The sequence below is a fragment of the Oreochromis aureus genome, linkage group 18 (assembly GCF_013358895.1).
Source record: "Oreochromis aureus strain Israel breed Guangdong linkage group 18, ZZ_aureus, whole genome shotgun sequence".
NCBI lineage: Eukaryota > Metazoa > Chordata > Actinopteri > Cichliformes > Cichlidae > Oreochromis > Oreochromis aureus.
The window spans coordinates 31,430,882-31,456,651 of NC_052959.1; the positions used below are offsets into that span (position 1 = coordinate 31,430,882).

Here is a 25,770-nt window from a genome sequence, read left to right on the forward strand (position 1 = left end):
TTTGGGAGACAGACGCCCTCTGTACTTTAAGATTAGGCTTAAAAGTAGGTCTCTCTTGGAAATGATTTTTTTAATCTCAATTAGATTTTTTACCTGGATAAATAAAGGACTAATAATAAAAAATAAATAAATAAAATAAAATGTTCCTTTTTAGCTTACTTCCTGTTAAAAGGGAGTTTTTCCTTCCCACTGTTGCCAAGTGCTTGCTCATAGGGGGTCATATGATTGTTGGGGTTTTGCCTATATTATATTGTCTTATATAAACCACCTTGATGCAACTGTTGTTGTAATTTGGCTCTATATGAATAAAATTGAATTGTACTGAATTCTGCTGACAGTCGAGACAAAAATAGGTTAAAGTGGGATGTGCTTCATGATGTGACTTAGAAGTTGTTAGCCAGTGAGCTTCCAGTGTCCTTCAGTTTCTTAGTCAGATTCGTGCGTAGAAAGTAGAAGGGTCTACAGTTTTCTAGTAGTGTTTCAAATTTCTGTGTTTCTCTGATGAACATCACCATTAAATAAATAGATTCTAAGACACAACCTTTTACTGTTGGCTGTAAACAATTTTATAACTTTTCTGTTTTAAGCATTAAAAAGGACATCTGTTCTTTAGTTACCTTAGCTTACCTCATGTTAAATTTGCACTTTAATATTAGGACCAAGCCTACATTTAAACTCTGTTTTTATATTAGTTCTTCATTGCTCTCAGACTGTTAAACACCAAAAGACCTGCTGCTGAAAGAATAAAACCTAAATCTGTCTTTCTAACATTAATTTAATCATACACTCAATCGTCAGATTCTCCTGTGTCTCAGGAGTAGAGCTGTGATATTGACAGTTCTGTTAACTTACACAGTTTCCTTCCTGTCTTCAGAAATACTAGGTTTCATTAATGCAGCACGTCTTTTCCAGTATTAATGACACACACGGTCATACAGTGATTTTCCTCATGCTGCTGCTTCGTCTACACCAACTGTGCTGCTTTCAGTCTGTATTGAATCTTTTCCCATCTTATAGTTTTGTCTTCTTTTTAATATCAGCCTCTCTGCTGCCGGTACACTCCATGTCTGTGATTGGCCGAGCACCGCCAGTGCCGCCCCTCGCAGGTAAATGCACAGGCATTAAGTTGATAACCAGACTGCTTGTGTGACCGCTTATCCTGAGAGCCGATGTTGGGGTACGCGAATCCAGACAACAGATCCTCTCAGTATGCTGCACTCATTTCACAGTGCAGACAGACAGAAGTCTCTATTATTTTAATGTTTTTTTCTCAAAAACGTCAAAGAGTCAAACAGTGCCAATTTTTCATATTTCAATTTGATGTGTATTTGTGACGAAATGACTCAAAGAACTTTTCCCACCTCCAGATCCACTCAATCGCTTTTTTGCTAAAAACCAACATAACCACTCATGTAACCACTTTTGGTGCGAGCGGGTTTTTGCACAGACCTCGTTGTCCCGGTCCTTCTCTAGGAAGTGTCGGGCCACGTGGCTGGGTAGGATGTTCCTCAGCATGTTCTCGTTGTGTTCTCGCAGTTCCTTCATCTCGTTGATCTCCTCCTTGGCCTGGACACGCCACAGGAAGTCCAGGCGTGCTGTGTACTCCAACTGAAGGCAGAAAAATGAAGGCAGAGCACCTTAGATCAGCAACTCTCACAAATCAGAAACCTTGGTTCGGCGTGCCACTGTGTGCTCTAGCATAAGTGGATGCTGGCACTTGTATAATTCATTCAGGCTACTAAACAAATCATTTGGATGAGTTATTAATGTGTTTTTTCTATCATTCATGCCATTGTGGCTGTTTGCAGATTAAATACTTCATCTGTTTCATGTGCAGAGAAGATCTTTGGCCCGACATAATTCCACTGTACCTTGTGCATATACCAGCTCAAACATCCAGTGTATGAGATCTGATATCAGTCAATCATTTTGATGTATTTCAGAATACAGAGACTTGAACACAGCTTCACCAAACTGCAAAGCCCAGTTCTCCAAATCTACACACATGCTTATTTTTTTTTAAAAAACAAGGCACTCTTCAGCAGAAAAACAGCAGAGCTGCTTCTTCACACGATTAAAACAACCTACACTAATGTTTGCCTGACAAGTGACCCCTTATGGCCATGCCTAATTAATGCCCTCGTTCTGAAGTCAAGGCTGAAATAGCGTGATGCTGTTGCATGCTGTTAAGGAGATTTAAAGCTCAGCTTCGGGGGGTTGGCTGGACATACAAATTGTCTGATTTTGACAATGAAGACCACGGCTTGAAACTCATCTTTTCAGTCTCTCTCCAACCTCAAGTTATCTAAACTTCACCGAATAAGGAACTAAATCGTCAGAAGAAAATATAATGCCCATCTCCTCGGTACTAAACATAGTAAAATTATCACTTTTCTGACAAAAGTTTAAACACAGACAAGCTTCAAAAAAGCACAACATCTGGCATAAATGTACATAGATATATTAACATTTTATAAGTTATTTTAGAAGCCGTGGACAGAACAAGACTTTTTGGATGTTCGATGTGGAGAAGACTGGATTAAAATGATGTTTATGCCTTCTGGCTATTTTTCTACCAGCAAGAAAATATCAATACAATCACTAAAGTAATTGTATTTACTTTGAAATAGTTTTCTCCTGCTGGTAAAAGAAAAGAAAAAGTCGAAGAAAATAAGTTTTTTAAGTCATGAGTTGCGAACATTGTGAATCAAATTACAGAGCAATACACTCAGAGCGCTGGCTCTTTAGAAATCAAACCTGCAACAGAGAAATATAATAAGACCAAATGAGAGGGCCCTGAAAATGTTTTTTCTTTTGTTCTACTTTTGTTGAAATTCTAAAGAGGACTAGAATAAAGACACCCCAAAACTGAAAAGTAGAGCCAACAAAATGTGAGCTTTAATACGGAGCTGATGGAAGCTGAGGAAAATGAAGGCATGCAGCAAAGAAGGGAAAGTGCAGCATGATAATGGGGATCAGGTAGGGACAAAAAGACAGACAGACAAACAAGCAGAATGATCTTTATAAAGCAGAACAGCAAAACCAAAGGCCTCAGAAAGACGGGACCTTATGAAACCAAACGTTTCTGTGCTTATTTAACATGAGACGCTTCTGTACTTCTCTTTTGTGGTCTTATCACTTGTTTTCAGGTTGGGTCGTTTACTTACATCACCAACGGTGTCCATCATACCTGATGAAAACAGCCGTGCAACATTTTCTGAGATTTAGTCATATGTGATAGAAGTTCAGAGAGAAATGGTCCCAACCATCCTCATCCTGATATTGTTATCTGTTATATCTAAAGATAAAAATTTATTTATTTATTCTTCACATATTCCCCAACCTCCAAAAAACAGGAAATCCATATCCCGTCTGTCTTCTTGCCCAAGCATGAAAAGACATTTGTTAATCACTTAACTGCTTAAACGTGTAACCAAAGTTCAGGGGAAAGTCTTTTGTTTATTTCATTTAGATGATGAAAAAGCTGAGCCGCAGTTCTGGATCAGGCAGCTAAATTAAAAAATCTGCTAAAAGCCGGATCAATTATGTAAAACATGAGGGTGCGATCAATCTGAAGCTCAGCAACAGGATTCTAATAAGCAACACAAACTGATGTTTCGAATGCACAATTAATACCAAGTCATTTGAATACATTAGAGACAAACAAAAGTCAGCACCATTTACTTAATACTTGCAGATGAGAGGAAGAAAAAAAGTCCCGATATTGAAAATTAATTTTGAGGGCCGGCTGAAAAGCCTGCGAGGATTTAAGCGACTCTTTCCAGCGTTCAGCGGAAACCGTTCTGTGATTAATCGCGGTATCAATTAGTCACTTAATCATATGAGTGAATACAAAAACTTCAATCTCATTTTCTGTTTTTCTAATTAAGAATGCAAAGCCTGACGGCCCCGTTAGTCGGTGGGATGATGAGATGGTGCCCGGTGAAAGCGCTCAGCCGTTAGCCAACATGACCTCCGCTGTTCACCGATGGCTTCTGTTAACTGTACAGAAAATACCTCGCGCTCCTGTTCTAACGAACACGTTACTCAGCATAAGAGCTGCAGTCACCTCACACATTGTGGTTACTGCAGGTAATCTCCATTTATACAGTTACATACCTTAATGTGACAGCCCAACAACCCGACGAGCATTAAAATGTATGAGGATATTAAACACAGCAGATTTAGGCGAACCAATAAAATAAAAACAATAATCCTGTCATTTTCCTTCTGGCTAAATCTAGGTGGAGAGGGGGGGACAAACATGGCTGATGGCTGCTCTGGTTTAAATCATACCTGGTCGAATGGCTGGCCTTCAGTGTGAGCTCAGAATAATGGCTTTTAGCCTTTATGCTCCAACCACCTGGAAATCTTCACAACGCATTGTTGGAAATGACAATGAGCCCTCAATGAGTTTTTAAATTTTTAATTTAAAAATGTAATTTTGTACATGAAAGTGGTTCCATAGGGGACTGGTTTACACGTTTCCCTAACAAAACAAGATCCATCTGAAGACCAGGAGGAGACACAAATCTCTCGTCGGGTTTTGTCAGGAAGCTCAAAAATCTGCCACATCAAATAGCTGCCAGGGTCCTGGGTCCCCTGACCCAGCATGTTTAATTCTTTATGATTTTTTGTAGTATTGTTCTTGTGAGTTGTATCGTTTCTAGTTTCGATCCCTTGCCCTTTGGGTTTCTCTGTGTCCCCTCTGTTCTGTGTAGTCTGTCTACATGTTGAGTTTCCCTCTGTGTCTTTCGGTTCTTAGAGTCCTCTGTCTTATGGTTTATGTCTCTGTGTTTCTTAGTTGCTGTCTCCTGTTACGTTCCCCTGAGGGGTCTAGGCGGTGAGGGGAAGCAACAAAAGGTGTACGGGTCAGAAAAAGGAGTCAAGAAGGCATAAGGGTTACATTAAAGAGTTTTATTAGAGTAGCTCAACTAAAAGAGACGGACAAGCCGCTATCACCATTTAAGAAAACAAACAAAACTCAGGCGTTGATCAATAAAGTAAAACATAAGCCAAAAAGAAAGAGCAGCTCACTAGCTGGAAACCACCAAAAACACAGCTCACTAGCTGCAAACACAACAAACACTCAGCTCACAAGCTGTAACCACACTCACCTTTCCCGGGGCTTAAATCCCTTTAATTACTGACGAGAGTCAGCTGTGTAAAGGAGAAAAAGGTGGCACCTAAGGCAGGAGAGAATGAAGGACACACCCACACAATCACCTTCAGGAGGAGGCCCTGCTAGGGCCGTAACACTCCACTGTGCCAAGTTCGTGTCTCTGTGTCATACTTCCTGTTTTACTTTGAAGGTCCGTGTCTTATGTAAATGTGTCCTGCTTTGCTTCCTTGTCTCGTCAGTCCTGATTTCTCCCAGCTGTGCTCTCCTTCTGTGTCTCATTCCCCTCGTTACTTCCCAGTGTATTTAAACCCTGTGTTTCTCTGAGTCAGTGTTGTGTCGTCCCTCTTGCTGTGTGGATCTCCCTGTGAGTTTTAGTTTGTTGTTGCCCAGTTTAGCTTGGTTTACTTTGTATGCTAGTTTTTCTGTGACCAGCAAATAAAGCTGTGATTTTGAGTTCATCCCCTGAGTCGGTGAGTCCTGCACTTTGAGTCCCCATCTCCTGCCTGCCACACAGCGTTTCATGACAATAGCTGCTTGAATATTTGAGCTTGGGAGCATGAAAAAGTACTTACACCCCTCCTGATTTCTTGGTTTTTTTGTATATTTGTCACACTTAACTGTTCCAGATCATCAGATTTTAATGTTAGACAACAATAACCTTTTTGCTTCTCATTTTTAAGGGACAACAGCTACTGAAACCTACCTGGCCCTGTCTGAAAAAGTAACTGCTCTTCTTGTTAAATCATTAACAAAATTTTCACTAGCCACACCCAGGCCAGATTATTGTCTAAAATTAGAAGTTATTCAATAATCATGCCACAATTGAAAGAAACAGCTGAGAAACAAAATCACTGTCTATCAGTCATGAAAGGGTTAAAGCCATTTTTAAGGCTTTGTCTCTCACCATGGTTCACTGGAATCTCTTTGTCCACAAATGGAGAAAACCTGGAACAGTGGTGAACCCTCACAAGAGAGGCTGGCTTACTGAAATTACACCAAGAGCTCATCAGCGACTCATCCAGGTCACAGAAGAAACCAGAACAAATTCTAAAGAACTGCAGGCCTCACTTAAGGTCAGAGTTCGTGAGACTGTGCAAAAATATCATCTATGACACCGTTCCAGGGAGAAAACCACTGCTGACCAAAACTGAGACAAAGCCTCATGTCACATTTGCCTAAAAACACATCTTGATGATCCAGAAGAGTTTGGGTCAAATATTCTGCGGACTGATGGAAGGAAATTTGAACTTTTCGGAAAGTTTGCATCTCGTTATATCTGATGTAAAAATAACTTGCTATAAATGATGTAACCCTGAATTCTGCTCTCTACCAGAAAATCCTGAAGGAGAAAGTCCAGTCATCAATTCTTTCCATGAAGCTCAAGCTCACTCAGGTGATGCAGCAGGACAATAATCTGGAGTCCAGTACTCTTAATGGCTAGAAAAACAAACACATTCAAGGTTTTGGAGTGGCCTAGTCAAACTCCAGACTCAAATCAGATCAAGATGCTTCAGCATAATGCTCGAAAACTCCACAATGAGGCTGAATCACAACACTGCAAAGAAGAATCAGCCAAAATTCCTCCACGGCGAAGTGAAAGATTCATTGCCAGTTATCACAAACACTTGATTGCAGTTCTCGCTGCCAAGGGTGGCACAATCAATTTTAGGTTTTACTTTTTCACTCAGGGCCAGGTTTGGATAGTGTTTTCTCTCCTTTTTCCTCCTGATTTAAAACCTGTATTTTGTATTTACAGGGTTACCTTTGTCTAACACTAAACTTACTTTGATGACCTGAAACATCTTAGTGTGACAAATATGCTGAAAACTAAAAATTCAACAAAGGGGACAAACACTTTTTCACAGCATTTTAGATCATTAATAACATCAAAATGAGGGTTTTTACCCTTGACTCTAAGACATCCCGACTCTTATGTGACTGTTATTGGGAAAATTATTGGGACCATTTGCAATGAACTTCTGATCCTGATGCCTTTGAAATGGTTGTTTTAAGACCGAGGTAGGGCTGTGCGATATGACCAAAATCTCATATCCCGATATAAGACATTTATCGTCCCAACAACGAGAGAGAGAGAGAGAGATATATATATATATATATATATATAGAGATATATATATAGATATAGATATAGATAGAGAGAGATAGATAGATATAGATAGATAGATAGATATCTATAGATAGATAGATAGATAGATATATAGATGAGGGAGAGAGAGATATATCTATCTCACAAAAATTTGAAATTTTCTGTAAATTCTAAGAATTTCAGGCAACTCGACTTGTGTGAAGTGTTTTCAGCTGGGCATCGTGTACCTGGAGTCGAGTGTTTTGACTGATGCATGAAACTATATATTTTTAGACGTAAGTTGAAACGACCGCCATTTACTTTGGGAGTATTACACGGCGTGCTGCGGGGAAAAGCCTGTTTTAATGTTTGAGTCTAAGGTTTATTTTGAGCACCTGACGGCTCTTTTTAGCTTCTCATCCGTAAGCTTTCTCCATACTCTTTCCGGTGATTCTTGTGTAGGTGATAAAAGAGGTTTGCCGTGTTTGAGTCTGAGGTAGGGAAAGGTTTGTGGCATAATTTCCATGGTAGAGTTTTCTGGTCTGTTCCAGACTTTTCATAACCAAACCATGTCCATGCTACAGAGGTAGCCCCTTGTTTAGAAATAAGGTCCTCGATTTGTTTTGACTGGTCCTTCTGTTTGTCATCATTTCAGTTTCTTTTGAAAAATCTCAACAGGATCTTCAGCTTTATTGTGAAAGGTTTGGGTGGAAAATAAACAAGCGGACGGCAGAGCCACACGCTGGGTTTACCGTCGTTGTTGCTAATGACAACACATAAAAACAGTCGTTTATCCGTCCGTAGTGTAGTTATTTTAAATATAAGAGAAAGAGAACTTTAGGAAATTAATATAGCCACTACAGTGACCATCAAAATGATGAAAAATATTTCTGTAAACAGTTTATTTTGCGACACCATGAAACAAACGCTAGCGTGATATGAAATGATAGATGTTTTCATATCGTTATCCTATATATATCGTTATATCGAACAGCCCGAGACTGAGGCTACAGCTACTTGCAGTCAGATGACGACTTCCTTGTCGCCCTGTTTATATCCTTGTTTGACTAAGCAATGCTTACACTGACTGAGCATAAAGACACTTATTATTTTGGGAGAGCCAGTGGAATAGTGTAATGAACTGTGGTTTACACGTTAGTGCTATTATTTGATTCTACTTGTATTTGTGTTATATTATTGCTGCCAGCATTGCGGCCTTAATTAATGTTCAAGTCTTAAAATTATTCAGCAGAAAACTGGAGTGTCAAAAGAAAGAATCCCTAATCCTTTCAAATTAAGAGCCTTTTCTGAATGGTTGTAATGAATTGCTTCGTGCTTGCTGTGTTTGATAATGTAATTATGGCTCTGACAGGAAGCAGCACTCATGAACAATCATCTGGCTTCAGTGTTTCCACCATTAATTTATTACGCAAAAGGCTGCTGGCTTAGTTTCCTCTGCTGATCTGTTGATGCAATAATCAACTACCTACAACAAAAAACATATTATAGTAGCCAAATTTTCTAACTCAATGCATTAACTTGTCTTATTGTATAAATGTGCAAAAACTCTTTTTTTTCTTAACTTTCAGCACTTTTTTCCCGGGCTCACATAATGAGCTGTACACTTGCAGCTCCAGACACCATCAAGGGAAAAGGTGAGAAAATGTTTACCGGGAAGACATCACACACAGCAGTCAGAGTTAACGAGCGCTGAATAAAACCACAATTCTCGTAATGAAAGAGACTGTGAAGGCGAATAAGAGGCTGAAATAGTTTCCTTCATCTCTCCGCTCTAATAGGGTTTTCTCCACAGCACAATAAGTGTCTTTTGTGAAAGAAGCACTAACTAATGTTTTAACACCCTCCGTGTTCATGCATTTCTTCAACAATGGACGACAGGGCTGTGGGTTTTCAGCCCTGTTCTCATTCCAGAATTCAAATGAAGCGTCATTACACCATTGTTCAGTGTAACGATTATTACCTCTGTTTTGCTTCATCACTGTGTGCCTCTGTTGCTGGAGCTCTGCTTCCAACAGAAACCACGGGCCATTCTGAAAACGTGAGACTTCTGATTACTGTTGGAGTCGATTACAGTCGGTTCAGTACACAGAGGAGCGCATGTGAGTCAAAAGAATGTCGTGTCACTATATTTTGGTCCGTTTTAGTCAGAACTGCTCCGTGCTTCCTGTTGCTGCTCTTTGGGGAAATTTCTCCAATCTCAGCCCAACCTGTGTGCAATTACTAACGCCAGATTTGTATTTTCTAGTTCCAGTGGCTGCCAAAGTAGAAATGAGATATAAAATGGGGGTCAAAAACCTGTTGTAATGACATATGTTTTGACAGCAGTCCAAACATATTGAAAATGTTTGCAGGTTTTTTTGAAGCATTATGTAAATTAATGTTAATATCAGTGGCCACAGGTTCGTACAGACGGCAAACTTGATCCCAAAATAAGGATTAAACTGTGTTTTCTACCCCAAGTGTAAAACATGACGGAGGTTCTGCCATGCTTTCTGGCTGTGTTTCAGTCAGTGATGTTGGGAATTATGTTATGTTGTTCATTTTTCAGCATGGCAAATTCAATTCAATTTTATTTATACAGCGCCAAAGCACAACAGCGGTTGCCTCAAGGCACTTTATATTGTAAGGTAGACCCTACAATAGCACATACAGAGAAAAATCCAACAATCATATGACCCCTTATGAACAAGAACTTTGGCGACAGTGGGAAGGAAAAACTCCCTTTTAATAGGAAGAAACCTCCTACAGAACCAGGCTCAGGGAGGGGCGGGGCCATCTGCTGCAACCGATTGGGGAAAGAAGGAAGACAGGATAAAGTCCCCAAACACTGCAGTAATCCAATCCAGTAAAATCAAAACTATCAGTCATGGACTGGCCTCCCCAGACCTCGGACCTCAGCAGCATTGAATCTGTGTGGGATCATCCGATTAGAGAATGGAACAAAAGGGGGACAACATCCCAAGAAGAGCTTTAAATGTCCTTCAAGAAGCCTGCAGAACTACTTCTGAAGATGACTTGGAGAAAGACAGGAAAGCTGCCTCGGAGAGTTCAGACTGTGTAGAAGAATAAAGGTGGCCATAACAAATATTGACTTTTAAGCTTGTTAGAATTGCACAAACTCTGTTTTGGTTCTGGTTATGGTGTTAACGTCATTTTAACGAGAATAACGCTGGCAGCACTATTATATACCCATGCATGTTTGCATATATTTTAATAACTAGCTGCTTTCCTATGTTCCTAGCAAAATATAAAGTGACTTTTCCGCAATACTGTAGTTACCACACTGGAAAAGTACTGATTACTTTTCCTGAATCACCAAAGCCAGCAGTGTAGCTTCCAGCTTGAGGGTTCACAAACATCACATTGTGTATGTAAAGCTGTTATAGACAGCCTGTGTTTACTGTCAGAGAAAAGCTTCCAGGCCGGACACTAAAGGACTGAACATGTACAGGATTTAAGGATCCTTTTATACTTAGTGGAGTTGGATCCACGTCTTGCTCGATGCTGAGACAAAATCCTGCTTTAATGTCTTTGGCTGGAACGTAACCATAACATAAACAGACAGGAAAGCACTGAGATGGCCTCTTGAACTTAAAAATATGAAACGGTAAAATATACCACAAAAATTGGGCAATGGAAAAAAGGGTGTAACTTAACCCCTGCTGTGAGCTTAAGCATCAAAAATTAAAACAAAAAGTGCTCCTCTCTCAGCGATTATCCACTTTGCCCAAAGATAATTTGGAATATTTAGCAGAAAACACAGAACCACTTACAGAGTTCATCAAAGCATTAACACTGCACTAAAAAACAGCTGGATTCTGTTTTGCACGCTGGACTTTCCCGCTAAGAGTAAACAGTCTTTTTAATGTGCTCTCTTTTCTCTTGGCCATATGCATCTGGCACAAACAGCTTTTCAGCGCTGCGAGTGTTTCATGCTGTGAGCTGTCATTGTCTCTGCTTTGCCAAACAAGTGGTTTGACCCAGAGAAAATCAATATGCCACTGCATGACTTCAAATACGGCTGCTTTCTACTTTCATGAGGCTACAAAAGACCTTCAATTACGGCCGTCTCCCCTCCATCTCTGACCAATGCCGAGCTGCTAAACTACATGATCAAAGGTTGCCATAGCGAGAGCATGAAAGCAGCACAGTGGTACCGGTTTCCTTCAGGCCACTGAGTCTCACTGCATCTTTATAGAAATGGCTTGTATAATGTATCAGACGTGTAAACAAAGTGGTCTGTGCCAGTTTTGCTTTGCTGAAGAAACACTCCGGTTGCTTATTATGCAATCATAAAACCTGGCAGGACGTTTCCTGTGTTATTACAGATGTAACGCCAGTGCTGCGTTTAAAGGCTCGGTCAGCAATCTTATTAAAATGTTCTCTACCCACAGCCCTGTGTCACAGCTTTTATAGGCAGCAAGAGGTTCAACCAAAGTGATTTTTCTTTCTTACACTTGGACCGCATTCAAGAAACCCAGAAGAGGTAAACACAAATTGCTTATAATTGTCTTGCCACCACTCAGGTTTCCTGTAAACTGCAGATTCAGCCCAAACCTCATAGACAGAACTAGAGGATTCAAAAGTACACATTTCAGGCTTAAACACTCCGACCTTTCTCACCTCTTTGGGCTGAAGAGTTGAGAAAAGGTTGATTTCTCAAGCATTAAACCTGCATTGTGTTTAGGCCACCAGGCGGTGATGCATATGGCTCACACAAGACTTCAGGTCCTACAGAAGACTATGGCAAAACCTCCCTCCACCCTGACCTCTGTAAACACTTTACTGATCAGTTTAAGGCCTCAGTTACTCATATGACTCCTCATAAGCAGGATTATACAGGACGTGCTGCTTGGTTATCCAATCAGAGTGTGATTTCACAGTCAGATCCACGCTTCATTGGTCCGGTTTCAAAAGCACCAAGATGGTGATGGAAAAAGGCTCAGCTCAATGATTAACAACAGGACTTCACAAACCTACAGCTGACATCATGATGGCTACATCCGTCTAATGTTACCACTGCAGCTGCAAGCCAGTCAAACACGTTAAGAATATCACTGCCTTCTCTGGGTCATCAGGCAAAGATGTCTAATGCTTACAGCTACGGCTGTCACCTTATCTGTATGGAACCAAAGTATTTGAGATTCCACATCACAGCATCCACAGCTGGAAGAGTGATTCACATTTTGAAAGAATGCAATGACAGGTTTTTCCTTTGAGTTTCTCAGAGGCCAGTTAAATGTGGCAGGTCGTTAACTGTTTATGTCATCATGTTTGGACACATCTGAACTCCAACTGTTTGTCGTCTTCTTCTGTTATTTTTACTTCACGTTAGCTGATAACTCTAATTAGACCGTTGCATAGCAACAAGAAAGATGCTGGGTTCCTCACGCCCACTGTACTCTGGTTATTTCTGTTACTATCCTTTAAAGGAACCGTCACAGTTTTTGTTTTTATCCGTGCCCTTCAGTCACCTTTAATCATACATTTTGGTGCTTAGAAAAACAAGCTAATCCACCTGATAAGACACAAAAATCACCTGCATGGGTGTAGATAATAACAATATTTAGCAAAGAAGTCCTCTAACTCAATCACCAGCCCGTAACAAATCCACTCATAGGTGATGAATCAGTGTTCTGAATGTTTAAAATACCATTCCTTCACTGATTAGGACACAGTTAAAGCTGGCGTGGTCTTACCTGCTGGCCGTGGTAAAACACGGCGAGGAGGAACATGGCCATCAGGAGTAAAGACGTCTCTTTGGTTCCCAGGAAGTTTCTGTTGGAACAAGAAAGAAGAGGCTGTTCAAAGGGAGCATTTGTTCGTCTGTCAGGCATGGAAAAAAACTTGGGGCATGTCATGGTCAACGATTAACAATTAATTGTGCTAACAAAGTAACAAATAAAACTCTAGAATTTCAAAGAAATTTTAGTTTTATTTGTTACTTAGTGCCAATTAGGGAAAAAAGGGAGCTTCTTCAATACTATGAAAGTAGTTTGGCTTTGTTGTTGAGAGCATACCACCAACTAAACATAATGCTTAACCTATTTCAGCTACAGATGGAAACAATAAACTCCTTTTTACCCAATGAGGCAAAAACACATAAAAACAAGTACAACCAGGCTACAAAGGCATGTGATGGTGAGATACGAGCAGCTGGTGATACGAGACCAAAAGTAAAGAAGTGACTCGACTAAGGATTGCTGGAGCACTCGCTAGCTGCGCTCCATATGACGGGAAGAACAAACGGATGGAAATTACTCCTGTGATCACGTGGCAAAAAGCAGAGCTATTTAAAAAGCTCAACCCAGGAAACAACACCTCAGGTAGAAAACATTTTCACTGCACTTTTATTATATCCTCCTGAGAACCGAGGAAAAATGTATCTCTCAGTTTAACTTTTTTTGTAATTTCCTGCCTCATTAGATCTAAAAAAGGCCACCCAATCAAATGAAATATCATTGGAAAGGCCAGGATGTCCTCTACTGAGCACATCAGGACTTAGAAGGGTAGCTCAATTAACCCAAAAGTTATAGACCAAAAACAGAGGACATAAATGGCCATTCTCAGGAGGATATGTTAATCTTGCTCGTCTTGTCATGTCTTCTTCTTATGTTTCCTGTTTTATTGTGAAGAGTCTGGTGTTTCCATGTTCAGTGTGTTTAGTTTCACTTCCCCTGTGGCGTCATTATGTTCATTCATATCAGCCGTTTCCCCTTGTGTTTCCACTTTCCCCGATCACTTCCTGTGTGCATTTAGTCCGTGAGTTTTCCTTCATTCCTTGTCCGATCGTCCTGCTTTGTCTGCTACGCTGCCATGTTTCTAGGTTTTCATGTATCCATGCCAGGTCTTCATGTTCATGTTCACGTTCACGTTTTTTCATGTTTTAATCTTAGTTCTCCCACTCTAGGTTATTGTTTAGTTTCGCCTTTGCCTTTTTATTTTGTACTGTTTAACCAGCCTGCAATAAACGGCTCTCCCTTAGTTAAATCAAAGTTTCAGTTTGCGTGTCTGCACTTGGGTCCTCCTCCTCACTCCACACAGTCTGCTTCCACGACTGTGACAATAAAGTTACTCTAGTTATCGTTAAACTAAAGTTTTAAGTAGTTATGTTAGACTTTGAGTTATGTAAAATTTCAACTGAAAACACTTATTGTGCTCATGTTTGATTTATACTGTGTCATTGCTATTGTACTATAATACTGCTGCTGGCATCAGTAACAGTAGCTCAGAAGGATAGAAACAGCCTTTATAGTGTTTGCAGTGATACATTTTGCTGCCTCCAAGCTGCAATCATCGATAAAATGTTGTACTTTCTTCCTACATTGTCATAAATGTCATCATTGTGAATGATACCGTGAGATCATTTTGAGTCTATATCATCCACCCCTACTGGCTATACACATAAATACAACCGATCCACATTAAAAGCATTGAGTCTACGTTACCCTAAAGATGCATTTGTTGGGCATTTCTGACCATTTGATAAACATAAATATAAATTATTCTTTTTTTTTCTAAAGTATTACATTAGTGTTGATTTTTTTCCCAGGCAAAACCTGTCTGAGTACACTCTGTTAATGAAAGGTGGTCACATTTTCATTCAGTTTTTACTCTTCTGGTCTTCATTTTCATGAAAACTTTTTCTTAATAACCTAAATAAAATGTAGTAAATGTAGTAAGTGTAATAATTATGTAGTATAATAAACAGTGATATACAGCATGTTCTTTTGTAATAACCTATATTTATAATCCATCAGCTAAATATTGCTTTACAAAAACTAAAACATTCAAAACCCAGCACGGGCAACAAAAACTGCTCTCCATTAAAGTTGAGATGTAAACACGAACTGCAGCAAAATACGAAAGGACGACACTTTTTTTTCTCTCAATCTCACGATTCTTTGTTTTCAGCTCAGACCGTAGAAGGATCAAATGTTCTGCGTGATCTCAGGCTGATCTGAGGCTCGCTGAGGATCAACAGCTCAGAGAGATGTGGAGACGGAGCTCCAGGCACTTTACAGTGAGTTAGGAGCCAGAATCTCAAAACAAGCGAAAAATAACAGCTCGTTTGTTTTCGCTGCCGAGGATCAGCTTGTGACAGCAAAATGTAGCGTGCTGCCTTTAGTGTGCAGTGATGCCAGAGGAAAACAAATACAAAGCTTTAGATTCTCTAACACCCACAAATAAACAAACACAAGCTCACGACTGGGTGCATATTTTGGTAGAAATAATCATCATCTTTTTAAAGTTTAGAGGCACACTTACGATAGAAACAACACAAAGATTGGAAAACTTCAAGCACTTTGAAGTAAATCAACTCACGCCCACAACACACAGCCAGCATGTCACTGAGATGAAAAAGCAGGCAAGCTAAAGGAGTCGGGCCAGGATGGGGTTCTCTTCTGTAAATAAGCAGGCTTTTTACAAGAAAGAGGCTCGTTTAAACTAAATCTGCATATTTGTCAAAGTGTGTGCGTTTTTGATCTATTTATCTATAAAATTAAAGATTATAAAATGAAAATGATGATGATTTATGTTAATGTATCTGAAAGTTTATTCCTTGTCACTGAGATATGGCTGTAAAAATATTAAATTTTTACGGGCAAATATTCAAAATAGATATGGGTCCAGACAACATTGTACTGAGTCAATTTTAATTCAATTCAGTTTTATTTATATAAATACATAGAAAATAAGTAGATAACAAATGGAACTTATAAGTTAGCTATAAAAGTCAGCAAAATACTCAATTAATCAATTGGATTTATTTCTTGCTTAAATATTTCGTTATAGACATTTGAACAATAATGTGACAAATATGTAAAACGAAAACAAATGCTGTTAGTAACAGATCTGTGTTTTTTGTTGTTATTTTATACAAAAGAAGGAAAATGTGTGATTTCTACATACGGAGCAAACAATACTGGCTAAACTGGGCTTTACTTCCTTTTCCCCTGAGATTTTCTGTCATGTCCCAAAAGGACTTAAAAATCAATCTCCCAAAAGTTTGGTTTTGTTAGCTTGTTTTAGCAGGTCCTTCGTAGTATTTAGGTCACATTTTCCTCACATTTGCCTGTCTTGTCTAACACATGGAGCTTCTTGATTTGAACCTTGACACAAGCAGGCACCTCAGTAGAAGTGCCAAAAACTGCAGTTCTTCTAATGTCCACTAGAGGCTAGGCTACAAACGCAAGTCAATCCAGAGAGGTTCCCATACGAAACTGTCCAGCCTTACAGCAGATATAATCATGTCTACAGCCTGCTAAAAAAACTGTTTTAGCAGTGATAGTTTCAACGTAGTGATAGCAGGACTTTTTAAATCTAACCAGTAGTCGATTGCACATGGCATCAGGCACATTCTGTCGTGGTTAGGCTGTGTGGCAGGCAGGATGAGGACCCAAACGCAGGACTCAAACACAACTAGGTAAACTCAAAGCAGCAGCTTTATTTGGTTGAAAAAACTAGAACACTAAATACAAGAAGCAAAATATAAAACTAGAAGCTAGAAAACTAAGACTCAGAAAACTAGGAAAATAGAAACAAAGGAACTAAGAGCTGACAGGAGGTAACAATGGGAATCAGGAGCCCAGAGACAACACAGCATTGTGACAGTACAATGCAACAACAGAGGAACACACAGGGCTTAAATACACCAGGGAGTAATGAGGGAATGGAAAACAGGAGGGAAGCACAGCTGGGGGTAATCTGACACAACAAGACAAAGGAAGCAAAGCAGAATACACTGACATAGGACACAGACTTTCAAAGTAAAACAGGAAACATACGAACACAGAGGTAAGGATGACAGAGAACACAGAGACCTGAAAAGTGGAGCAGGAAGGCAGGAAGGCACATAAACAAAACCTAAAGACTAGCAGTGATAAACCATGAGGAAATCAAAGATTAATAATAACACAAAACACTGGACTGTGACACAGGACCGTGACAAACTGCTCTTAGAATAAAACCTCACCTGAACAAAAAAGACAACAGTGCATTTAATATATGAGGATGTCCTCCACTAAGCACTCACTCTGTGTTGTGGTGGACGGTGTCGTAGCGAACAAACAGCGACGTGTAGAAGGCTTCGGTCAGCAGCGAGTAGATGGCGATCATCACCAGCAGCACCGCCAGCTTCAGCACGGAGTTCAGTCGCAGGAACACCGCACACGTCACCATCGCCAGCACCCCCGTGAATACAAAATACTGTGAACAATTAAAACGCATGGTCAACTTCTTCTGAACAATAATGTATTTAAAAATGTCGCCATCACATTCGACGGCTGGACTGTGTGAAACATGACACTCCAATCAGCCGCAGCTGCACTCAGTGTTAAACATCTGTTAACAAACACAAGCTTAAAAAGTTCCACGACTCTGCAGATGAACATGAAAAACATAACTGATTTAAATTTGATCAATATCCCTTCAGAGTCATCTTCTCATGGACCGCTCTATTGCTTCCAGGGTTCCTGCTTTTTTTAAACACAGAAGTCCCATTTGGACCATTTGCAACTGGGATTTTGCCATGGATCACTGGGGCTTCAGACTGGAAAGCTGTTTGACCTGGTGGCTGCTGAGGAGGAGTAGAAGACATTGTGATTTGGGTGGATTTTATTTTTCACTCAATTCTTAAGGTTCTGCCCACCTCCCACAACGTTGATGGTGCAATAATTTTGTGCCTGCATGTGAGCAGCTCTACAGAGCAGAAGGAAAAGAAGGAAGACAAGACCATATAGATGTGTTATATGTATATAACACACCAAAGTGGACATAAGTGGATGGACATCCGGTCATCTGAACAAACAGTATAATAAAAAAAACATTTTATTATACTTACATAATATTATATAATACTTATTATATATATAATATATGTAATAATATATAATATAATATATAATACTTATATAATATAACATTTTTCTGGTTCTTCAGTTTTCTTCAAGCTGTTTTCACATCATCAGTAGTAGTAGGGTGTGGTAGTTTTGTAATACATTGCTGGAAACCATGACCTCAAACTCAAGCTGACTCAAGTGTCATCGCTATAATTCATGATCAGCAGAAGCACAATGTGGTTTCTTTTTTTCTTAGAGTTGTGCACCTTGAATTCATCCCTCAGGGTCGGACTTTCAAAGCACAGTACTACTGTAAAGACCTGAAGCATCTGAGGGGAAACATTTAGAGGAAATGACCTCTGAATGAACTGCAGTGCAAGCCGCTGTAGCCCACAGTGCACTGAAAATGTCACCATCTGCCCATTCAGCTGGGACAGCCATAGCCTATCCCAGCTGAGCGGGATCACAGGGCAAATGGCAAATAATAATGATAATAATAATGTTATTAATAATAATAATGAATAAGTGAGTGCCTCTCTGCCAGATAGCTATGTTATATTAAAGAGGATGTTAGCGTGTAGTGCAGAGGGTGGTCAGAGTGATCCGTGATTGACAACAGTTTGTTTAGTGACCTCCTGTCCATCACACCTTCCAAAGTCTGCAGTTTGCAGCCAATCACAGAGCGAGACTTCCTAATGTGTTTATGCTGCTCAGGAAAGTATGCCTCAGTCGCCAGAATCAAGGGACTCAAAAGCACCATCATTCTGCTGCACACAGTGAAGGATGTAAGCTTCCTCCCTCGTTTGTGTACAGCCTCTGTGTTGGTCTGCCTGTTGGTGATGTGGATACCGAGGTACTCGTAGTCCTCTACCATGAGAAGCAAAGGATTTCACAATGTCATCCACTATTGTGCTCTCTTCCTCCGCCTCCTCTAGTCCAGCCGTCCCCAACCTTTTTTGCGCCACGGACCAGTTTAACGTCAGACAATATTTTCACAGACCGGCCTTTAAGGTGTCTCGGATAAATACAACAAAATAAAACGATACGACCAAGACAAAAACTGTGGTATTTTGTAAATATAATAATAAAAGCAAATTCACTGTGTAATTGTGTAACTTTATTAGCAACGTCATCCTGAAATGCGCCAACAACATTGAATCTAACATCCTCTTCTCTGCCCCTTAATGCTCTCTGGTCGCTATGGTAATGCGTAAATGTTCCTTTCAAAATAAGACACAAAACTACAACACGAGAAAAGACCCAGGGAAACCGTGTTAACGATAAAACCCTGAAAAGCATACATTTCACACCCGAGCCTCAACTCTCGAGGCCCGGGGTTGGGGACCGCTGCTCTAGTCTAGCTTTAGGTGCTACGACTCAGAGTTTACTGAAAATCTGTGGCGTTTAACGGGGTTCAGAGATTTACCAAGAGACAACCTTGAAGGGGAGACTGGGCAACTTTATGAATGGATTTTATGCATAAGGACACATTTTGTATTATCATGCAAACAAACTAAACCAAGCATACCTGTTAGCATGCCTGCATTAGCACTTAGAGTGACGTGTGTAACACTTTTACTTAATTAATAAGAGACAGACTGCTGCAGCTGCAGAAATCATCCTGACTCTTCACCCCAGAAAACGTTCTGTGTTTACCTTTGTCCTCACTGGTGGACTCCCTCACCTGCACACAAACCTCCTGCTGCAAACTGAAGTAACATTTACGGCATCACTATTAACTCATTAGCTCCTCCACATTAAACCTCCATTATCACAAGATGAGAGGAGTCGACTGGTCTTTATGTGTAAAGTTGGTAAAGTGCCCTTTTATAAAAATGAAATATCTGACAGCCCACTCGCTGCACCAAAAGCCTCTGATTCAGCACAGACATCAGTTTTTGTCTAATTTAATATTGGAGTGCCTAAAACAAAGTCAATAACTCTTCTTTATGTGTGTAAAATAGGTCTTATTTGCACGCACGAGCCTCAGGAGGAAATACGTTTATGATGTATACATGCAACAATACATGAGTCAACCCAAGCTCGGAGCTATAAAAATGTGGCTCCCTTATTGAGTTCATCAATCAGCTGCATATTATGTGAGCAAAACAACATAATGGATATTTTCTCTGTGACGTTCTGATGGCTCCATCAGTCGCAGCGTTGTCTGAGGCGAGACCTCCCTCTGGGCGCGAGCAGATGTCGAGGATGTTTAATTCATCAGTTTGCCGCTGTCGCACAAGTGGGAAGTAAAAAAAAAGACACAACAGATGGACCTGACTGCAAAATTCAGACACCTCATTTAGTTTGTACCTCTGGGTAGAAGCAGATGTCTGGGATGGAGGCCGATTCGTTGTACGTCTGGTTCCTGAAGGTACTGGACTTGTCGAAGTCGCACCACAGCTGTGGGAGACCAACAGGGTGGATTACTGTTGTTGTACAGTTTTAAATGATGCAGGATCTGCATAAAAATACCCCACATTCCCTTTCAGACGAATTTCCATCAAGCTTTTAATATTTCAAGATGGTTGTGTGAGAAATCGAGAGCTGATTTCAGCTTTCTGCAAATTTCTCCTGCACACAAAGAGTGATGCAGTTCAGTTTGACATGAATAACTGAAAAGACCTGAAGGGTTGAATTAGCAGCAACACGGGATTCTTACAGAAGGGGGGGAAATGTGGATTTGTAGGTAATTAAAACCTGACTAAATAAAGCAACTGAACAAATAAACAGTTTAGTGGGTTACTTTATTGCAGAATATTGTATGCTTGTTGCTTTTATCTTCAACGTGCTTTAGCGGCTTCTTTTAAAAAAAATATGTATTTCAAAAATTAAATTAATGAATTACAACAACAGAGTGAGAACAAGGATGTTCCTAGTCAATTAAAACAATAAGAAAATGTGATTATTTCATCCCCTACTGAATTTGTAAGTTTGCTCATTCACATAGAAACAAAGTCTTTAATTTTAATGGAGAAAGACAGAATATCAACCAAAGGTTCAGGAGGAGCCTGTTAATGATCTGAGTAGTTGGGACCACAGTCACCAAGAACACCACTGATGACAGACTACGGCATAATGGATTGAAGTCCCCCTGCTGAAGAAGGCACATGTAGAGGTCTGTCCCAAGTTTGGCAGTGAACATCTGGATGATTCAGAGAAGGCTTGGCAGAAAGAGCTGTGGTCAGACGGAGCCAAAGCCTAGCTCTTTGGCATCAACTCGACCCAACACATGCAGCCAAGCATGGAAGTGGAAACATTACACTTTGGAGCTGTTTTTCTGCTAAGAGTACAGGATGATAATGGGCGGAGTCATGTGGCATAAAATCTTTGACAAGAAGTTTCTTCCCTCAGCCAGAACACTGAAGATGGATCATGGATCAGTATTCCAGCACGACAGTGACCAAAAACGCACCACCAAGGCAACAATGGAGATCTAAATGATCCAAATACTCTAGCTGGTGTCCAGGCCTAAATCTTATAGAAAATATTTGGAGCGGAATTCTCAAACGGCACTAAATGTCTTACCACTGTGCTTTCCAACAAGTACAAAGTCAAGTTTTGTAGTTTGTAGTCTGTATTTACCCCACTGGATGGATTGAGGTACTACACACCATCCATCGAATCAGCCATGTCTAGATGCCTACATCATATTCCTCTGTGTCATGAAGCTCCATATTTAATTAACCCATTAAAATACATTTTAGCAGCCATGCTACTGAAGAAGGTGAAGCAGGCTATCTTCATTACCACAAACACACACTTATAAAGAAAATCGCACACACACTGTCCTGTTGACCAAAGTATGAAGAAATGCTACGGTACTAACCATTTTCATTTTCATATTTGATGCATTCTGACAGTTATTTTGCAGACAGACACTGACCCCATGTTTTAAATAATATATATCTAAAAACAAAAAATAACTAAAGAACTCACAATATTGATCATGGCTGCCAGGAAGTTGATGAGGATCGAGACGAAAATGATGACATTTCGTGCCGCGTAGGTTTCGTTTATCCAGCAGCAGGCTTTTCTCAGGACCAGAGGCAGACACTTGTAGTCCTCCGCTGTCGTAACTAGGACCAGGCAGGAATGGAGGATGATGAGGACCGAGAACTGGATCACCATGGTTACCATGCTGCAAAAACACAATGATAAATATGCCAGTGGGACACTGCAGCTTAGGACTAGTCTTTATTTGAACAGCTAATAAAGCTGACTTTTAAAGAATAATTTGAATAAATTGAATTGTGAGCCCAGCATCGTGGTGCAGTCGCTAGCACTGTTGCTTCACAGTGAGACGGTCCCACGTTTGACCACACAGGCTGGCTGTGTGGAGTCTGCACATTCTCCCCGTGTCTGCTCTCTCTGGGTCCTCCCACGGTCCAAAGACACGGATGTTGGATGAACTGGTGATTCTAAATCGGCTTGATGTGTAACTGTGAGTCTGCAGACTGGTGTGCTGCCCGTGTGTACACCACCTCTCGCCATATAAGAGCTGGGACAGCACCACTGTGACCAGGAAATGGATACATGGATGATGTTTTGTTTTCTATATGTCGCAAGCTTACTGAGATGCATTTCAATAAGCTTGTGAAAAATGGTAACATTAACCCTTTCATGCGTAGTGGTCACTACAGTGGACAGCTATTCAACGGCTGTTTCCTTATATTTGTATCAGTGTTGATGGTATATTTGCACATAAACCACTACAGTGGACACTGGTGTGTCACTCCATACCCTGCCACCCACTGGTCGTTTAATGTTACTATACCTGTATGATATGTTTCATTGTAATTATTGTTATTTAACCCCTTCATGCATGAATTAGGACAACTTCAATCAGGATTTTTTTCTTAAGCATCATTATTCATCTTTTCACACCAAAAGACAAATAAAAATACTTAAGAAGAAAATCCTGATTGAGATTGTCATAATTCATGCATGAAGGGTTAAGCGAAAAATAAAGTCTGAAGAAAAAACAAAATATTATGTATGTCCAAAACCTCAAACATATTGTACTGTGAGATATCAACAGATGGCACAACAGGTCGGGGCTCTTCTTTTATGTAATAACAAATTTTACATCCATCCATCCATTCGCTTCCGCTTATCCTTTTCAGGGACGTGGGGCCTATCCCAGCTGTGTCAGGGCGAGAGGCAGGGTACATCCTGGACAGGTCGCCAGTCTGTCACAGGGCTACCACTAATATCCTTATTAGGATTGGGAAATGTGCTCTAAACTCCTAACAGCCCAATGTGGGATCACAGATGACTGATAGCACTGCCACTTGGGCAGATGCAGAGGAGGTTAATGTTAGTGTGCACTCAATGGCACTGTCCACCTCCACAATGTACAATGTGTGGCCTAAAACAATCTCTCTTACACACACACACACACACACACACACACACACATCGGGTAATTATATCTTTGGGGACATCTAATTGACATAACACTTTCCCTAGCCCCTTACCCTAACCATGAAACATGAATGCCTAACTCTTACACTAAACCTAACCATAACCAATGGTTAGGTTTAGTCACTAAAACCACATAGTTTGTGAAAAATGCCTTCAAACTTATGGAGACCAAAATCCTGGTCCCCATAAGGGCTGTTGGTCCCCACAAGTATAGTAAACTTCCAATTTTTTTCCCCACAAAGATATAAAAACATGCTCACACACACACACACACACACACACAGTTTATTTCTCCCTTTCAGTCAGAAATGTCCTGCTTCTGTTTTCTCTCATGTGATGTTGATGATGATGATAGATAAGTGTAGCCACTCCACATACACGTGTATGTAACATGAAACCTTAGCAAGGCAGATTCAATTTATTATGGATCTCATAATAATATCAATTGAATGCATCAATAGGGAAATGAGGCAAAAATCACCTCGACTGATGAGCTATAAGCATTTACTTTGACCACCGTCAATCACCGGCTTCATCATCTATGATCGAACACTAACACCAGTGAGCCACTATAACCTTTGTAACCAGGCGCCTCATTAAAGAACTCATTTTCCTTTTTACAGCTGTGGGCTCGAAAGAAGCAAAAAGTAAGATTAAACAGGACCACGCATGTGAAAGCATCACAACACACCCACTGGTAAAGGTTTGGAAAGAAGCTGTCACTTGCTGGAAAAGCATCTCCATCACATCAAACATCAATTAAATGACTTTTGCTTTCACTTTTCACTCTGGCTTGGTGTCTTTGGTGTATTCGGTTTTGTTTTTATCAATTAGCTCCATATGGTCATCTGCTGCACGAACATGTGAACACTGAAGGCTCGCTATTAGCACAGAGTAGGTGTATTTCTGGAAAACAAGGCACACCACTGAACTAGAACGGGCAAATTACTGAAAATGTATGTGGTACTCTTACAGAAAAACACAACACAGGCCAACGCTAACCGAGTAAAAATGGCCGCTGCTTTTTTGTCCAGTGCAACCAATTCTTTTTTAAGGTAGGAGTTTTTATAATGCTTAAACTTACACTGAGATCTGGACACTAACCAGATATTCAGCTTTGACTCTGGTTCTTTGCTTGGTTTTCATTCATGTGAGTTAATGATGATTTATATAAGGACCTGAAAGCAGCACCATTGCAGGGGAATATTTCCTTAGAGAGTCTGAGGACAACACAAACCTGCAGAATTCTTGTGTGCTGTTGTTCTATAAATGCAGACTGGTATCAAAGAGGCTTTCAGATTGTCAGTTGGCATTACCTTACTCTGTTCTCCTCGGCTAAGCTTCATTAAAAGCTTGTGATTCTGCTCGAGCTGACCTGGTCACACAAGATTTCCTTCACAGTCAGAGTCACAGAGACGACACAAGGCAAGATACGCTTATAACGCAGCTGTTTCTTTTTCTGCCTCCTTTCCCTTCTTTCCTTCACCTAACCCACTCCACCCCCACCCTCTAAACCTCTGACATGATGAAAAAAAAAGAAAACCTCAACCTTTACATTTAAAATACAACCTAAAACTGTCCACTCAACCCAAGTCCTTTGCCTCTCACAGATGACATGAGCATCTACAGCTGCGTGCAGCAGAGAATGCTAATCCATATACTAAGGCTACATAGGTCAGGGTTTTGCTCTGTGATAGAGCGGTGACCAGTCGGGTGTACCCTGCCTCTCACCCTATGACCTTTAGAATAGCCTCCAGCCTCAACATGACCCATGTTTTTACACATAAACAAGCACCATGGAACATACTGGACAGCTAGGATTTCCTCTCTGATATGATTACAGATTAATGTCAGAATTTCCAAGTTCCCAGTTCCCCAGGATTTCCATCTGGAACAGCCCCCAGCCAGGATTTTTAACTTGGAAAGTTCATTCAAGATGGCGACAGTAAATGTAAGCAGTAGTAGAACTGTAAAACCTCTCATCTCTAAAATCTCTAATCTACTGTTTTTGCATTTGCGACTCACTAAATAATCCATATGCGCTCCGTGCATGACTGTGCTGCAGCGGTGATTTTAAGCTCAAAAAGTCAAGTATTGTGCTGTACTGCTAGCAATTCATGAACGGCTCGAATTCACCAAGAACCAATACAAATCCTGTTTTTGGTGCCTTTAGGACTTTCCTACTGGAACACATCAAGTCACATCCGTCTTCTGAGGGAACTGGAACGCGGCATTTTTCTAAGAATAAGATTAGTAAGCAAGGAAGCTACTGT

The 25,770-nt window shown here is 40.3% G+C and overlaps 1 protein-coding gene across 1 annotated transcript in view; it reads right to left on the reverse strand.

Annotated features, from left to right (window-relative positions):
- adcy8 (adenylate cyclase 8 (brain)) overlaps positions 1-25,770 on the reverse strand; it is a 129,605-nt gene that overhangs the window by 17,729 nt on the left and 86,106 nt on the right. Inside the window, exons 10-14 of the mRNA XM_031735073.2 lie at positions 22,010-22,211; positions 20,384-20,473; positions 17,266-17,438; positions 12,929-13,007; positions 1,450-1,608 (exon numbers count right to left, since the gene is read on the reverse strand). Coding sequence (XP_031590933.1) covers positions 1,450-1,608; positions 12,929-13,007; positions 17,266-17,438; positions 20,384-20,473; positions 22,010-22,211 — 703 coding nt within the window. The remainder of the gene's footprint in view (positions 1-1,449; positions 1,609-12,928; positions 13,008-17,265; positions 17,439-20,383; positions 20,474-22,009; positions 22,212-25,770) is intronic.